The sequence below is a fragment of the Emericellopsis atlantica genome, assembly GCF_019669845.1.
Source record: "Emericellopsis atlantica unplaced genomic scaffold F5Z01scaffold_10, whole genome shotgun sequence".
NCBI classification, from domain to species: domain Eukaryota; kingdom Fungi; phylum Ascomycota; class Sordariomycetes; order Hypocreales; family Bionectriaceae; genus Emericellopsis; species Emericellopsis atlantica.
Genome location: NW_025764712.1, coordinates 823,163 through 840,936, shown reverse-complemented (window position 1 = coordinate 840,936; position 17,774 = coordinate 823,163). Strand labels below are relative to the sequence as shown.

The 17,774-nt window shown below is 48.5% G+C and overlaps 4 protein-coding genes across 4 annotated transcripts; 1 reads left to right on the top strand and 3 right to left on the bottom strand.

The window, feature by feature from the left end:
- Positions 1–108: 108 nt before the first annotated feature.
- Positions 109–2,025, bottom strand: F5Z01DRAFT_653199 (guanine nucleotide binding protein, alpha subunit). The gene is made up of 4 exons (XM_046263348.1): positions 1,583–2,025; positions 1,179–1,533; positions 546–1,120; positions 109–487 (listed from the first exon to the last, which is right to left on the bottom strand). Exons 1-4 carry the CDS (start codon positions 1,863–1,865, stop codon positions 444–446), a joined length of 1,257 nt encoding a protein of 418 aa, XP_046119405.1. The 5' UTR covers positions 1,866–2,025; the 3' UTR covers positions 109–443.
- Positions 2,026–2,791: 766 nt separating this feature from the next.
- Positions 2,792–4,081, bottom strand: F5Z01DRAFT_673420 (uncharacterized protein; the record flags this gene model as incomplete). Its single annotated transcript, XM_046264939.1, has 1 exon — positions 2,792–4,081. One exon carries the CDS (start codon positions 4,079–4,081, stop codon positions 2,792–2,794), a length of 1,290 nt encoding a protein of 429 aa, XP_046119404.1.
- Positions 4,082–6,753: 2,672 nt separating this feature from the next.
- Positions 6,754–10,918, top strand: F5Z01DRAFT_673419 (uncharacterized protein; the record flags this gene model as incomplete). Its single annotated transcript, XM_046264938.1, has 3 exons — positions 6,754–6,765; positions 8,247–10,290; positions 10,353–10,918. The coding sequence occupies 3 exons, from the start codon at positions 6,754–6,756 to the stop codon at positions 10,916–10,918; spliced, it is 2,622 nt and encodes an 873-aa protein (XP_046119403.1).
- A 69-nt stretch (positions 10,919–10,987) lies between these two features.
- F5Z01DRAFT_635752 (uncharacterized protein) lies at positions 10,988–11,487 on the bottom strand (the record flags this gene model as incomplete). Its single annotated transcript, XM_046262172.1, has 2 exons — positions 10,988–11,352; positions 11,388–11,487. The coding sequence occupies 2 exons, from the start codon at positions 11,485–11,487 to the stop codon at positions 10,988–10,990; spliced, it is 465 nt and encodes a 154-aa protein (XP_046119402.1).
- Positions 11,488–17,774: the final 6,287 nt, after the last annotated feature.

Here is a 17,774-nt window from a genome sequence, read left to right as displayed (position 1 = left end):
CTTACGCGTCTGTAAGATATCGTCGCCCACAACGCGAGCGCCCACTCTAGGATTGAACTGGCTTCGGAAGGCAACGGGGAGACTATTTGGATAATCGTTGTAGAAAAATCCCTGAAGACTCTGAGGAGTATCGTATCTTATATATCTTCCCGTCCCATAACTAACAGCGAGCATGATCTCGTCCGCGCCCGCTATAGAGTCTATAGATTTAACTACATAAAACCCTCCCCAAGTGGAAGTGCTCATGAAATAGAAAGAAAGCGAATAGACTTTTCCAAATAGCTTCCGTCCGAGGGTGCGTAGATTTGGTCTCGGGGGCAGTGTGATCAGGTTAAACGAAGGAACTAAGCCAGACACCCTCTTAGTGGATGATTTGTGTGGGTACGTCTTCGAGGGCCTACTTTCCTGAATCACAGCCAATAGGAGCCCGTGGCCCTTTATTCTCAAAAGCATATCGAGACTTGCAGTGGTCTTTGGAACAAACATTCTGAATGTGTGTTAGCTGTGTTCGCCAAATTGTGAAGAAACCACGCGGGTGAACTCGCCATGTACGTTTTCAAGAATGAATCTCACTGACATAATGTCCAGCGAAGCAGTGAAATTTGAATACACAGTCCGGACCTGTTGTTCTGTCTTCTCGACGAAGAGGTTGTGGATGAAATTTGCGGCCTCACTCAAAGACTCAGGGCCCTCGAATTCTTGGAAGGCTTCCTTGATTAACTTCGACGGCAGCTTGCGTTTGAACTGGTCCACTCCATTCAAGAAAAGGAGAATGGGTTTGTGATTGAGTCCTTTGTGCGGCGAGTTAACGAGGGCATCGTACTCGTCCAAGGCGCGCTGAACAGAACTCAAGCCTGCGTCCTCTCCCTGACCCGTACCACTACCGTACATGGACAAAGGAACCATGAAACCTATTGCCTGTACGTCGTCGATGTAAGGGAGCCACTTTCGTCTTTCGGAAACCATGTGTCCAATTTCAAAGAACATAAGCTTGGTCTCACCATCTTTCACTGGGTATTGCGTCGTTGTAATGCCTTGAGTCGGTTGGTGTAGCTTGACTATATCCTCAGGACTTGGAACGTAGCCTTCTGAGCCAATTCTGTCGAGGTTGCCGAGATAGCTGAAAGATGCTGTGAGCAAGCCCCAAAATGTTGGCAGCAGATGCAAGGGAAACTCACTGTCTGCCTGCATACTCGACCACATGGCCCTCATCTTCGACCATGCCATAGCCCCTTTCATTTATGAGATTCTCCCCCCATAGACTTTTGAGGGCGTACACTAAATCTGGGCGTAGCGATTGGTGCTCATAAGGTGTAGCCGCCTCAAGCACGATTAGTATGTGCGGCTTTAAGAGTGCATCATCTTCAAATGCGTCACAGGCATCGAGTTTTGCAATGATTTCCTTCATGAGCTTAATGATGCTGGCGAATACTTCACCGCGCAAAGACTTTCGATATTCGTCGCTGAACGCGTCTTGGGAACGCGCTAAACGCGCCATCTTGAGGAAGGTCGACTTTCCACAGCCTGGCGGGCCTCGCGATAGTTAGTGGAAGAGTACCCGGATCGGAGATCTGATCTATACCAAAGAGTGCAATTTTTGCTACTCGCCGCGCACTATTTCTGTCTGCATCGAGGCGTCGCGTGATCTCTTCATCGCGTTGCGTGGCAAGTCGCTGGTCCGCCGGCTGGCACCTTTTCTTCCTGGAGGGCATTGGCGGACTAGAAAGAGAAGTCAGAAATAAGATGGCAAAGATATTTGTTGTTTGCTCGATCAAGTGCAAGTTGTGGGAAGAAACCTTGATTATGGCACACGATGATGGACGAGGCAGGGCGCGAACCGCTGATGTTGCCATATGGCCACACATTCAGTCCTACCAGGATTGGGATTGGCTGGGAACATAATATGGGGAGATTAGTCACAGTCCGTAGCGAGAAGCCAACGCAAGTCCTGTATCGATTGCTAGAGCAGCCCCTCCTTTGAAATGAACATAATTGATTATCACAAACAAAGCCGCAATGACACGTAGAAGTAGTTGTACGGGCGTCGACGTGGTCGAGCCGCTGAAGGGCAAAGACCAAGGCAAAAGCGAATGCTTGGCGCCATACGAGCCGGGAGTATCGATTGCGATATTTCGAGCAATCAAGCTAGGATTTCTATTCAAATTCGTAGTGATAATTTTAGAGGGTTCTCATGATATTCATAGTACCTCCTATAGCTGGATGATTAGGGACGAACAGCTTACGATCGAGATTGCTTCCTCGAAAATACAGGCAACAGAACATGCAGAGCTGCAATAGAGCCCGAGACAGCCACCGCGGAGCTCCATCGGGGCAATCCAGGCTCGCGAGGCTGTGAAAAAGTTCGTCGACGAGCAGATCGACCCAGTAATAATTCAGGAAGAGAGCATGATAAATAACAGAGAGATTGAGGACGCATCAGTTCTGGTCTTACAGGAGCCGCAGGCGCGGATAGTTTAAGGGCCGACTTTTAACAACACCAATGACTCACCGTAAGTGGACGAAGATGGTACCACTAACGTATAGAGAGGGCAGATGGGCGATCCGAAGCATGTTTTGGATAAAAAATACCTATATATAAAAGTATCCGATAATAAGCTACCTACCCTATGTTTCCTTCGCTAGTATCCACCCAAGCTTTTAAATTATTTCCTACAATTATTTCCTACTATTGTTCTCTTCTTCTTCTTGTGTCTCAGGCTAAACAGGCACGCGAAGCTTTTCCAACGTTTATGTTTTTGAGTCGACGACATAGGAACTTTCAAGACGTTTCTTACGACATCTCGGCGACTGGGGCAGCCTGCGGTAAGGGCTCAAATATCTCGGAAGAATAAGGTGCCAAGGCATGCTGCGGCTGGGTACTTTCGGCCAGAGCAGCTCGAGCTTGCTCCGAAGCTTCCTGCAGCACAGCCTCCATGTCCATGTCCCCTGAGGGAGATGTGTTGCGCTCGGGTGACGCCCAAGCACCTGTCTGGGCATCCTGCTCAAGCTCAGCCGTTGTCTCGCTGGGCGGTCTTTCTGCTGTCCTCGGCCTAAGATCGCGCGTAGCCCGTTGTTCCGGGACCTTTCCCCCACGTGTCTTGTATTCTGGATCCGCTTTGTCTTTTGGATTGTTTTTGGGGGCATGCCTATCCACAACGCCATTGAAAGCTTCGTTATTCCGTTTGACGTCGTCCTCTGTGCAGTCTATGACTCTGGTGCCCATCTGTCGGCAGATTTCTGGCCAGTCTCTTGTTGCAATGCCATGATGCGATGTAGCGTGACGTGATACAGCATTGAGGAGATTGTCGTCGGTTCTGTGATAGAAAAACCGTTTCTTGACGCATGCAGGTTTAGACCCACGGCACGAAAAAATCCAATTATTCACCTTGTCGCGTCGCGCTTTGCAAATCCCATGGATAGCTTGACCGCCAGAGTTTATTTCCGAGAAACGCTTGACTCGCGCCGGGGGGGGTTGCTGGATTTCCGTCACGTTGTCGATGTTGCCGTCCGCAGTATCAGGCCCGGCCTCGCGTTCGCAGTTAACTGTACTCTGCGCGTCGATGGCGTCGACGTTGGGTTCTTGACTGCGGCATACGTCGCTCGTCCGCATCGTGTCGATGGCTTCGCGCTGAGCGGGACTTGTGCTGTCCCGAGGACGCAGAGCCTCTGCGTCTCGCTGAGATGTGGTGGGTGACCGCGGACTGACACGATACTCACTAGCGGATTGGGTGGAGCGCTGGGACTCGATGATCAAACCGTAAGAGCGGTAGGAGTTCTCTAGCTGTTGCAAAGAAGCCTCCTCTTTTTCTCTCACATCTGCTAGTTGCTGTCGAATCTTTCGATGTTCTGCGAAGTGAAGCTCGGCAGAGTCGAACACGCCGTCGGCTGCTTTTCCGAGGTTTGTCGCATCTAACCAGGCCTTCTTGAACAGTTGCTCCCTTCTGGTCTTCTGGTTTTCTAGTTCGCCTCTTTGTTTAAGGTGGTTTTCGTACTCCGCCTGCGTGCTGCCCATGGCTTTGAGGCTTGCTGCCAGCTGAGAGCCCTTCTTTGCCGGAGCGTCACGGACGCCCAACGAAGACATTGCGCGGCAGAATTGAATCTCTCAGACTCAAGTCTTCCAGGGGACTAGGATGGGTGGCATGAGCCTAGAATCTGTCGTGGAGGCAAAGTGGATATGTGTAAGGAAGTTGCTAGAAGGACTATTCGAGCTATGGGCCTGGGCTGTCAAAAAAAAGAAGAAGAAGAGCCAGAACCTTTGGGGACTGTCTGCATATTTATATAAAAGCTAAATGCTGTGGGAAAAGGGCGATATGTGTAGCCCCTAGGCAATTTGAAAAAGACAAGCGTCCGGGGGGAGGGGGGGACGAGCAAGCCAATTCGTGCAGCGAAGCCGGCGACAGAAACACATGAATCAAGCCAGCATGCGTGGATAGCACAGACCAGGCCTGCCGTTCCATAGCGTCATCAAAGAAAGATTGCAATGTTGAGGAGAGGGAATAGGCAATCGGCAGCCAGGGTATGCACGGCGCGCGACCTCTGAGCACCTCGAAGCCCTGGGTTTGACTTACCGCGGGTGCCATCGCTTGTCTGTCACAGGATCAAGCGCTACCTGACCCATAGTCAATCGAGTTTCCTCGCGTGAAGAACGTTGGCGAGACGAGGAGGACTCGAGAGCAGAGTAGCGAGCGAATGTGAACACAGGTGCAGGCTGGACGGTCCAGATCCATGTCGTTGATCGCCTCCTGATTGCACAGCTGCGGCGTGAATGTTGCGCGCACTGGAGAGATCCCAAGCAGCTGCATCTCACTGGTGGTGTAGGTCTGTTGGTCGTGCGAGGAATGTTGCTTGTCAGTCCGCGTGTTCGATTAACGTTAGGCAGTGCGCGCCGTCAAGTCTATGTACAGTCCATGACTGGATTCCCTGAATGTTTGTACGAAAGTGACTTGGCCCCGTACGATGTATCCGTAAGTTTCCGCGCTAGCAACGGTCAATAGTAAATCTCCGACCTTGATTCGTTCTAAGGCCCTTGCTAGCGTAGCCTTTGCTTTTTTGAAAAATAATCTTACAGGGATCGTATTGTAGGTGGGCCGCGTAAGGTCATGTTGATTTTATTAAAGAGTAGTACTCTTCTAGGCGCAGGGTAAGTGAATCGCGATAATCCGGGAATCCCTATAGTAAAGGAAGAAAGCGACCGATTTAGCAATCTTCTCTTTAGGGTAGGCAAGATATAGGTAAAGAACTTAGTGAATAAATAACTTAATTTAGAACTATCTAGTAGTGAACGAAGGCCTATATTTATAGGCGTGAGGGCGCTGTAATACCTTATCAAAGAGTGGGTTAAACCGAACCTAGTGGAAGGTTATAGAAGGTTTAATTTATAATAGCGAGTGTGGTAGTGCTAGCCTTCGAATATTATAGAAGGCAATAGAAGCACTGTATTTGTAAGCGCTGTGGACCCCTGTAACAGGGCCTGAATAGATCCCTGTAAGGGTTCTGTGAGAGGGCCTCGTAAGGCACCTAATTAGGAGGATTAGCTCCCTATTTTTAACAGATTTAACTACACCCTCCGCGGAAGCGTTCCGGACGAATTAAAAGTTAAAATCGCACGGAATAAGGATCCACGCTATCACGCTTCGTTTTAATAGCACACGCCCCTCTATCACAGAGCCCAAGTCACAGGAAGTTAGTACTCGAAGTAGAAGTAAGTTATTAATAACCCTAACCCTCTCTAACTAATACTAGAAGCTTCTCGAGAGATAAAGCTAGTTTCTAACCCCTCTTAGGTTTACATAGCCTTAACATTAGGATTCCGAGCCTATACCTATAGCTACGCTGCAGTAGAGACGATAGGTAGCAGTAGTTTAACTCGAAGATTCCGAGATAGCAGCGCTATCCTCTGGAGCTATAAATAGCGACACTAGCGAGACGCCCCCCCTCTAGCAGAGCCTTGTGCCCTTGTTGACGGCCTCCTGAAGCCACGGCACGTCCCATTTTCCACTTCTCATGAGAGAACGGTAATTAATGCGACACCAACGGTCCATTTCGCATGTACGTTATGGTTCGACAGCTCTAAAAAAAAAATGCGCAAGAAAGGAGAGGGATTCACCCACAGGCAAGTGAAAATTCTTTTGTCGCAGAAATGCACTTTCCGAAATAACTGTGCTGCAGTTGAGCGGCACGCTGAGCCCTTGTCCGCTGTTGGGGGGGGGGGGGGGGGAGGGTTAACAGACCTCCAGTCCTAGCGTTCACCCTGGCAGGTCACGTACTCCGTGAGAGAGTGCCATTGCCCGCCTAGGAGAAGTCAATGCTTTTACTTAGACTAGCTCTGGTTGCAACTTGCAAGAGGCAACATCTAGACTGGATTAATCAGTCCACTCTCCAGCCAGGACGTCAACCATCTTCTAGTACGTTCAATGTTGTCGTCCGACAGACTGGAGCATGGCCCCGCGGGTGCGCTGTCTGCATTCCCCATATACGTACCGTAGTGCGGTAGTCTGGCGCTACGTACCGCCTCCCATGATCCATATCGGCAGCTCCCGTGCCCCATGCTCGTCGACAGCTTACGCGCCACCGTGAATATTGGTAGATCAGCGCTCGGCGCCCTGCGCCCGCTCGCTAATGATCCTCTCGAAGGGGATGGCGCGTGAGATGATCTTGACATTGGAGTAAATATGCAGGGGAGATTGTGGTCAGCAGGATACAGCCCATGCATAAGTCGAACCGGGTAGTCAAGTACATAATTAGACGGCGGCAATGGCAATGGCGGTGAGCACGCACGGGCCCTGGGGTGAAGTCGTGCGCGATGATCGACGTCAAGTCCGTGCCGTGCTCGCTAGTGGCCGTGATAAGCTTCCCCGAGCTTCCATCCCGTCTACGTCTTATCCTAAACGCCTGAGAATTATATTTCAGACGACATCAGGCGCCATGCTCTCTTACATGTACGCTGCCGTCTTCCCAGCCACGTACTGTGCTCCTTTAACTTTATGTTTACCAACGAGAAGAATCCCAGCTGCTACCACAAATCTCTAGACTACTTGCCGCGGGCGTCCTGATGCCAATTCATTCTGTCGGTGAAAGGATGTCATCCAATGCTGGGAAGCGCCACTCAAAGCAAACACCCGTGGCCACTGTGCAGACAAGATTCGCTGTGCGCCAAACATGAATATCAGACCGAGCGACCCAGGTCCTTGTCCCGTCTTGTTACATATATAATCGGGACTACTACATCTCCCTGAGCACATTGCCCTCGCCGAATTATTCCTAGGTCTATGCGTTAGGTCCTGATCGGGTCGAGATCACCCCTAGTATTAACATGTACCCCAGGTGCTCAAAGAATCAGAGAACATTTCCCGTACTCACGCAGAGCGATGTCAAATGGAGTGACCACGCGATTATCTTCGCCAACAGACTGCCATGAAATGATCAAACCATTGAAAACCCTGGCCACCGAGTGTCTCTCTGTAATTTAGATTGACTAAACTCTCAAACGTGTATTCAATCAAGGCTGTGTATGTTGAAAGTTTTCGCCTGCCTTTCTTAGCACCACTGATTGCACATCTTCCAGATTGAAGCTGTATGTTTGTTCAGCACAGGCTGCAATTATCACCTGGCATAATCCAAAGTATACTTTAATGCATTGCACCGGGTCTCGGTGAGAAAGTTCAATAATTAAAGTCCCGTCATTTTCGTTCGCACAGAGTGACATGCTTTTATTCAGCCCTGCGGGTATCACTCCAATCAAACTACGTGAGGCGTCCGGGGGCTGGATGTACCGTGTATCGAAGGGCCTCGAACCCGATAGTAAGACTTCTAGGACAGTTAGCCTCCAAAATCACCGGCCAAAATGACCATGCTCGCGGCTCACACAGAGACAGATTTCAGCTAGCCAAGTCTTCCACAGCCTCAGATTATGTACAACTTGCCAGCTGTGGGCATTCTCGCCATTGAGCTGAAGCCAAGCGCAACGCTTATTTGCGCCTCCCTACCTGGTTTCACCCAACGCCTCCAATGACAGCACATGCCACAACTATTCGGGTCAATGAGGCGTCCTAGGAGGCTAGGACTCGTCCGGTGACTGTTGTCTTATTAGACGCAGAAGACCCCCAGAAGCACCGCCGGCCTGCTTGACTTGAATATGCGATCTCGCTACAAATCCTTGCGGGAGCCCGACTTCACATGATACACTGTTCTCACCAGACAGCAATCTGGTTACTCTCTAGCCGAGCTTAACGAGTAACATGCACCAGTACTCTGCGCAACAGTATCAGGCAGCTTGGCCGACCACCCCCGAGCCGCATAGTGATGCGGCCGATCCCTTGACCATCAAGACAGCACCGATCAACGTCGCCCAGCTGTTCGAGGACGAGGGAGTCCGGAGATCTTCCGTCGCGAGACAGAGCGGACAACGCAAGGCAGACTATCGGCCTGCATCGCTGCGATGGTGGTACCTCAGTAGCTTGATCGCCGTACTTGTCGCCCTGATCGGAGTGGTCGTCTACGCCAACCTTGCGCTTCAAGGATCGGATACCACAGCAAAGATCCAAACGCGAACGACTAAGCAGTCCCTGGACGAGCGACAGAACGATGCGACGCAAGGAGACGAACCTGCCGGGGAGACAGATGACGAGAGCGCCTCTGGTGGCCCATCAACCGAAGCGGAGGAGGGCACGCTGACAACAGCATTGGTGGAAGTGCCCATCAGCTTCACTACGACGGGACCGCCCATCACTGAGACATTCACCACAAACACCGTCAGCTTTATCACCAGCGACATTGTCATCACCACGACCCAGACCATCCCTGGATCCGTCGTCACACTGCCGCCTACAGCACCTGCATCATTGCCACCTGGCGAAACAGCGACCGCGCCGCTTCCTGGAGAGCCTATTCTCAGCACGCTTCCACCATCCGAAACGACGTTCCTTTTGACCGTACAGAGCGGCGCATCAGTCACAACCGACGTTGTGGTCACGACCACCAAACCCGGCGAGGCATATGTCAAGCTGGGCAAAACAACCATCTTCTCGACATTCACGGTCGACCGAAATGGGGAGAAGATACAGGACTCTGTGACCAGGACCCTCACGAGCGAGATTGGGGGCACAGTTGTGACGTCCGTGGAGACACCACCGCCCATTATCCAGGTCACCGTCGGTTTGGATGGACTGCCTACCACCTCGACGACGTTTCCGGCTCCCATCACGCGCACATCATCCGTTCCTCCCACCAAGGCAGTGATCACCGTGATCTCCACGCCGACGGGAGGCTCCGATCCGCTCATCATTGTCGAGGGTACGGAATATGACCTCCGACCTGCCGAAGTGTTCATAGGAAAGTTCCTCCCGCCTCTCGTGGCTGTCATTGTCGCCCTGGCCGTGCGGGCCGTCGACATGACCGCCAAGTTGTATCAGCCGTTCGCCGCCCTGTCCCACCCTCGGGGCGCGTCCGGAAAAGACACGCTGACGTTGCATTTCGATGGCTGGGAGGGCTTTTGGCGGCCGTTTGGCATGCTATCCAAGGGCCACCTCGTCCCTCTCTTGTCCACGCTCGCCGTCTGGCTGTCGACAGCCTTGGCACCGGTGGCGTGTGAGGCGATCGGCTTGAAGCTCCACGGCTCATGCAAATCGAAATATGCAGTCGGCTGTGCACTTCGTCTGGGAGTATCGCCCCTGGAGTCGTACGTTCTTCTTGGTCTGATGGGCACCGTTGTGGGACTGCTACTGGCTCTTCTGCTCATTGTCTCTCAATCGTGGAAGACAGGTGTCTTTGCGGACCCCTGGTGTCTTGCTGGTGCGGCAAGTTTATGCCGTAATCCAGAGATACGGTCTCTCATCGCGCTAGACTTTGCGGCCATCAAGACGGCCACGTCCGAGATGCACTTTCGCCTCGGCTGGTTTCGCAACGGACCCCGCGAGGAGTACGGCATTGTCGTCTGTGATGACCAAGAGCAGCACAGTCTGCATGGGTCAAGGCCTGAAGAATGCGATGCCATGATGAGTGAAACGGGTCACTCGGAGAGCGCTCGGTATCCTCCCATCGGTGGCAGCCCGTACAGCCAGATCCAGACACACAAGAGAGCGCCTTCGACGTTTGCAGCGCTCACGATCTGGTGGCGCCTTTTGTTTCTGATTTACCTTGTGGCTCTCACGTCTTTTATCATGTACTATCATCTTGGATTTGCCCTCTCCGACAAGCTTGAAGGATTCTTGGAAGAAGAGAGGTTTGGTGTGCGGTTTGCATCTTCCACCCTTGGCGTCATTGTGATCCTTTGTTGGGAATGCATATTCGACAGTGAGTCACTCTCTCCAGGAAGGGAAGACTGGGAAAGGGGATGCTGACGAATTCTGTTGTAGGTGTCGCGATTCTCGCACCATATCGTCGCATGGCGAATAAACCTCAAGGCGCAACACGATCCGTGCTGGCAAAGAGACCGACATATTCCGTGACCGGCATTTACGCCGGCTTACGGCATCGCGACCCTCTCCTTTTCGGCGTTTCTGCCATGGCTGTCCTATCCGACTTTCTGCCCATGCTCTTCGCCAACGTCCCATACGACCTCACGCAGACCCAGGGTGTGCACGTGGTATGCGCACGCACCAGCGCTGGTCTCTTGGTTCTCATGGCGGCCGTTCTCATCGCAAGTATGTTTGTCAGTTGGCCGACGTTCCCTGTGGATCCGCGCAGCATTGCGGGTGAGATGTGGTACGTTGCCGAGTCGAGATGGACAGAGAAGATGGAGGGCACGGCAGTAATGACGGAGCGGGAGAGGAGACAAGCGCTGCGGAATATGGGAGGTCGCTGGTGCTATGGTGTTATCCAATCGAGCCTGGGAGATCGGGAAGCCGTGGAGATGGATGACACGTACGGCGTGATTGCATACGCAGAGATGGAGAGACGTCCGACTCCTCTTCTGTACTAGGTACAGTCAGCTTGAGGCCTCTTTTAAACAGGTTCTCTATCACACTGATGAGGACAAGGAGTATCTACTTCACATGCCCAGCGCAGCCCAATACAAAGCAACGCCACCGACCACGGCCAACAACGACGCTGCAGACCCGCGAGCACCATTGTCACTATCATCGTCTTCACCGTCGTCGCCGTCGTCGCCGTCGTCTCCGTATCCGTCATCCGTGATTTCGAATCCCATGTTATCGCTGGTGAGCCACGTGTCCCTGGAGCAGGTCTCGTCGGTGTCAATGCAGCCCCATTGCAGCTCGCCATCGTCAGAATCGTCGGGGACGCTGCAGCAAGTGCTGCCGGAGCCGCAGTACCATTCCGTCACGGCGTAAGGATATCTATCGCGTGCTATTGGGCAGGAAAGGTTAGCACAAGGATTCATAGGATCAGTCGCTGCTATGTATCCGTAAGGCGAGCAGGGGTTCACGTACTCTCGGTAAAGCATACCTCGCGATCTTGCGCCAACACTGCAGAAGGCATAGGAGCGAGGGCGAGCACGGACAGGCCCGAAATAGTAGAAAAGAGCTTCATTTCTGCTTTTACAAAGTGATACAGACTGCTGGTGCCAGGGTGCTGTATCGACGGCTCCAGGGTAGGTGGATTGAGACGTCAATGGTGGAGCGTGTTGGAACTTGGAGTCCAGACACTGCTCATGATTCCTTCGTAGACAGGGAGTCATTGATGGTTTTATGCAGCCATACGGCATCTCCAATTAACCTTACTTCTCTAGGCTGCGTCAAGTCTTTGCTTATTCCGTACCTCGTGCGGGCTCAGCTTTAAGTTAAGCGGTTCAGCCTCAGCATGGTCTAGAGACTCTAGATCAAGCCTCGATTGGGTTTTGCTGCAACGGGATGGGCAATCGCACGCATTGATTGGACGCCTGGTACGGTGGGATATTAGATCAAGAACTGCCACACCGTATCAACCCCGCAGACACAACGACAGCACACATCACAACCACCTATACATAATAATATCCGTGATTTTCAAGATACCGCTACGCACTAACCTTAATAATTATTAAGAAATAATTCTTAATACACGGATACGTAGGCTTCCTACGAGTAAGATACTCGAATTTCTAAATAATACGATCGTTCGTGATAGTAGTAGGGCTATATTAGAAATCACGCTTAAGAGAGCTCTAGTAACCTAGGCCGTCCCGCGTCCAGTCCCCCGCTAGAACTTAACTACCTTTAAAGACTATATTTACGGCTAGTATTTCTTAAATATCCTTATTAATAAGATACTCTAAGATATTAATTCACGCCTCTAAGATACTAGCGATCCTTTAATTAGTAAGCGGACCTTATTCCGGTAGCTTAAGGCATAGGGCTTGGATATAAGACACTAGGCCCTAGATATATCGGACGCCCTTATCGACCGGGTTAAATACTTATTCTTTAACTTCGGCTTCTTAGATATATCGATTCTTCGTGAGCTTTATTAAGAAGGCTTCCACGCCTATCTCTAGGCGGTAAAGAAGGTCCGCTAGTAGCACGGTATAAAACGGCGGGTTAGGATAGTTAAAGAGTAAGATAAGAGGCTTAATAACGCTATCGCCTTCCTCGACCAAGACCTCTAACGAAGTAGTATAATCTTAGGATTCGGCAAGGGCCTCCTTTATTAATATATTCGTTAGAAGGCTTAAGTTATAGTCTTATAGCGCTGTCTATATAACTTCTATAGGGCTACTTTCCTAATAGAAGTTACTAGCCGGCGAGACGGTAGCTTTAAGCAAAGAAAGGACTTTCGCGTGCTAGGACCGAACTTTCTATAGTCTCTTAACGGCTATAAAAAGCTTAGGAAGGTCGGCTTCTAGGTCTATGGTTATATTAACGCCTATTCCCGCTATATTATATAGTTCTACGTGGGTAGGTTAGTAATAACGTCTCTTAGCACGTTAAAATAGTATCTTAAGGCTATCCGGCGGCTATAAAAGCGGCTTTTTTTTATAAGATCTAACTATAGCACGGAGACGCTGCTTTAGGCAGCGGCGTAGGTAGCGCTTGCAAAAAAAGGGCTAAAGAAGGTTAAATACACCGATAAAGATAGAAATATTTATTATTACGCCTAAGGGGACCGACTTAATAGCTATTATTTATATAGGCTAAGTATAAGGAACGTGAGAATTAAGTCTTAGTAGCGGTAGCTCCGATAAGGCGTTATAGACCGCTAGATAACTTTCTTTAACGAATTAATCGGCTACGGCCTCTTCCGCGAAGATAACCTCGCCGATTAGGTAGCGGTCTATGCTATCTACGGCTAGATAATCCGCGATAAACTTACTAACTTTATTAACCTATAGAACGGTTATATTATTCGTAACTAGAAGAACCGGCCTAATATTAAATCTAGTATTCCTAGAGATTTATATTATATAACCGCCGACCCGGATTAGGGCGTTCTATTTAACGATAATAACGATAGCCCTTAGTAATAGCTTCTTCGCGAAATATAGGAGCCTCTCTAGTCGATCGATATCGATAGTCTACTACTAGCGGAGACTTAGGCTTAGTGCGAGGCTCGGCTTTAAGAGCTAAGCTTTAATACCAATCTAGCGGAAGAATATAACTATAAAAGGCCCTTTATTAGCTTCTATTTAAAGCTTCGCGATATTATCGAAGAATACTAAAAATCCGGCTAGCAGCCCGTCCTTAGTCTCTTACCGATTTATATAGGTAGCGCTACTAAATATAAATAACTTCTTTAACGGAATTACGTGGCCGATCTAGACCTTACTAGCGACTTAATACTAGCCGCTTTTTAAGAATAAATTACCTAAGATTATAAAGAAGACTTTTCCCTCAAGTAGATCGTTAAAAGCTTTATTTTCAAGCGTTATATAGGGTAGTATTCGATACTAAAATCGACGAGGTTATTCGGGCGTATAATCCTTAATATCTAACCTACCGTAATTTCCTACTTTTTAATACTATAATAACCTATGAAAATAGCCCTTATATACGTTCTTTCCCTCCCTGCTCGCGGTATTACCTTTAACGGCAGGTATTAGTTCTCCCTTACGTTTAAATATAATACTAATACTCTTATTAGTAATAAATATACCGGAACCGCCGCGGTCGCTGCCTAGGCGCTACGGAGAGCACCCCGATCGCGAACTATATTATAAAATAAGGCTTATCACGAAGGGGCTACGTTATAGCTACTATGGCCGACGATAGCCTAAGGCTATCGAAGTCGAATCTAACGATCCTTTTAGCCCTCCTCCTATATTAACGCCCCGATTAATATTAACTAACGGATACGTATCGTTAGAAGTTCGGGCTATCGCTAAATAGATACTACCTCGATCTTCGTTATCTTCTATATCGCGCGATCGGCTTAATAACCTACGACGCCTATATAGAGAAGCTTTCGCTACTACTAAGCTATCTAAGCCTACCTTACCTTTTAACTATAAGTTTAGCCTTAATATTCGACTATAGCTAGTCTATTCTATAGGCCGTAAGCTATAAAGTAGAATCTATAAAGCCTTAAGCTCTGCTTATATTAGTAAGCTAACTAATAGGTCTTAAATAATAATTAATCGTGCTAGGTATAAGAGATCTCCCGTTAATCCCGTGGGAAAACCTCGAATTCCTCTTAAAGAGCGATTTTATCACCTAATATATTAAACCTGCCCTTCCTATCGAAATACTCGATAAATCGATAATCTAGATCGGTATATCGTTTTAGAAGACCGGAAAATAAGAGCCTAGGCTATTTATATTAATTTCCTTTAAACTAGGGCTTAATAAGGCTCTATAGGATATACTCGGCCTAGAAACCGATTTTAAATAGTTAGTGAATAATAGCCGGGCTATTATATAGATTAAGCTTTAATTTATTAAAGATAGCCCTAGGAAGCCTACTACTAAGCTACGGAAGTCGCGGTCGAAGGCTAAATCTATAGCGCTAGGCAGTCCGTCGCTTAGGGCATTAACTAAAGCTTTAATTCGGGTTAAATCTAAGCTAAATTAAGTACCGTACGAGCCGATTAACCTTAAAGCCTTCTTATAAGACCTAGCGCGAGAGACGCCTAGCGAGACGAACCTATCTAGCCCGCCGCGATAACTATCCGAGGCCTCGATAGATATTAAGGCAGCCGAAGAAGCTCACGATAATATAGTAGATCAAGCGGTTGATAAGGCAGTTAGTGAGGTAGTTAAATAGGCTATCGATCAGCCACGGAAGAGGCTAAGGGCTCCTATAGCGGGTAGCGTTAACGAAGAGGTTCGGCCTCGCCGTTCTCAGCGGGAAACGAGGCTAACCTCCCGGGTGCGGCGATCGTGATCGTGAACACAGCCTCATATTATAATTAATTAAATACGACTACCTATCTTAATCGAGAACTTCCACGCACTTTTAATAACCACTATATACCCTCCGAACAATATAAATAATATTATCGTGAAGTCTACGATCGTGGGATCACGCTAAATTAAATAAGATACGATATAATACAATTACGCGGTAAGGGCAGCTATTTCTATAAGGCTGCGAGGACGGTAGTGCGTGCGTGCAGTTAGGGCAGTCGGGGCAGGAGGGGTTGATACGGTGTGGCAGTTCTTGATCTAATATCCCACCGTACCTGGTCTTGTCTTGCATTTCAGCCCCTTCCTAGCTCACTCAAGCATGCGAGTATAAAGTATAAACCCAATCGTTGAGGCCTTGGCTGTCACAGCTGGTGCCACAGTGGCGTCCCTTTACGGCGGGATATTAGATCACAAGGTGCCAACGGTATCAACCCCCGCAGTGCAACGACACCACACCGGTGGCCCCTCCTATACTTTATAACCTACACACTTTTTAATATGCCGCTACGAACGAATATCGAAAATTATCAGGCCTTAATTTTAGATGCACGCAATAAGGGCCTCTTAGCGACTTAGATTCTTAAATTTCTAAATAATACGATCGTTAGTAACGGTAGGAATACTATATTAAAAATCACGCTTAAAAGAGCGCTAGTATTATAGACTGCCCCTCGTCTAATAGCCCGCTAGACCCTAACTATCTTAGAAGACTATATTTACGGCTATTATTTCTTAAATACCCTAATTAATAATATTCTCGAAGATATTAATTTACGGCTATAAGAAGCTAGTGATCCTATTATTAGTAGACGGACCTTACTACGCTAGCTAAAGGCGTGGGGCTTGGATATAAGATACTAGGCGCTAGATATCTCGGACGCCCTAATCGATCGGATTAAATACCTCTTTTTTAACTTCGGGCTGTCCGATATATCGATTCTACGGGAGCTTTATTAAGGAGGCTTCCACGCCTACCTCTCGGCTATAAAGAAGGTCCGCTAGTAGCACGGTATAAAACGCCGGGTTAGGACCGTTAAAGAATAATAAGAGAGGCTCGATAACGCCGTCGAATTCCTCTACCAAGACCTCTAGAGGAGCGGCGCGGCCTTAAGCTTTAGTAAGGACTTGCTATACTAATATATTCGTTAGAAGGGGCAAATTATGGTCTTATAGCGCCGTTTATACGATATTTATCGGGCTGCTTTTCTAAAGGAAGTCGCTAGCCGCTGTGATAGTAACTTTAAGCAAAGAGGCGACTTTCGCGTGCCCGGACCGAACTTCTTATAGTCCCTCGATAGCTATGAAAAGCTTAGGAAGGTCGGCTTCTAGATTTACGGTTGTATCGACGCCTATTCCCGCTGTATTATATGGTTTTACGTGGGCCGATCAGCAATAACGTCTCTTAGCACGTTAAAATAATATCTTAAGGCCGTCCGGCGCCTATAAAAGCGGCCCTTTTTTACGAGATCTAACCACGGCACAGAGACGCCGCTATGGGCAGCGGCGTAGGCGTTACTCGCTAAAGCTAGCCCTAAGAAAGTTAAATATACCGATAAAGATAGAAATATTTATTATTATGCCTAAGGCGATCGGCTAGATAGCTATTATTTATATAGCCTAAGTATAAGGAACGTGAGGATCGAGTCTTAGTGGCGGTAGCTACGGCGTAACGTTATAGACCGCTAGATTATCTTCTTTAACGAATTAATCGGCTATAGCCTCTTCCGCGAAGATAGCCTCGTCGATTAGGTAGCCGTCTACGCTATCTACGGCGAGATAATCCGCGATGAACTTACTAACTTTGTTTATCTATGGAATAGGCATATTATCCGTAACTAGAAGAACCGACCTAATATTAGATCTAGCATACCAAGGGATTTATATTATATAACCGCTGACCCGGACTAGGGCGTTCCTTTCGATAATAACGACGATAGCCTATAGTAGCAGCTTCTTCGCGAAATATAGGAGCCTCTCGAGACGATAGATATCGATAGTCTGCTGCCCGCCGAGATAGAGGCTTAGTATAAGGCATAGCTCTAAGGGCTTGGCTTCGAGGCTAACCTAGTAGAAAAGGATAACCTTAAAAAGCCGTTTATTAGCTTTTATTTAAAGCTTCGCGAGATTATCGAAAAGCACTAAAATTCCGGCGTATAGCCTATCTTAGCTATCTTATAAGTTCATACTAGTAGCGCTGCCGAATACTAACGTCTGTTATAGCAGAATTACCTCGACGATCCAGGCCTCTATAGTAACGCGATACCGCCCGAATTTCAGGCATAAATAAGCTAGGCTATCGAGGAAGGGGATAATATAGAATAGATCGCGAAAAGCTTTATTTCACCGCTATATAGGGTAGTGTTTAAAGCCTTACGCGACGGGCCTATATATATATATATAATCCTTATACTACTAGACCTACCGTAATTTCCCCCCTATAACACTATATAACATCCGCGAATATAGCCCTTTCCTACGTTCTTTCCCTACTAACCGGCG

Coding starts and splice junctions, on each gene's coding strand:
- F5Z01DRAFT_653199 (XM_046263348.1), bottom strand. CDS start 1,865: ATGTGTGGCCATATGGCAACATCAGCGGTTCGCGCCCTGCCTCGTCCA. Junction 1,534..1,582: donor AGCAAAAATTGCACTCTTTG/GTATAGATCAGA, acceptor AACTATCGCGAG/GCCCGCCAGGCTGTGGAAAG. Junction 1,121..1,178: donor GTCGAGTATGCAGGCAGACA/GTGAGTTTCCCT, acceptor AGCATCTTTCAG/CTATCTCGGCAACCTCGACA.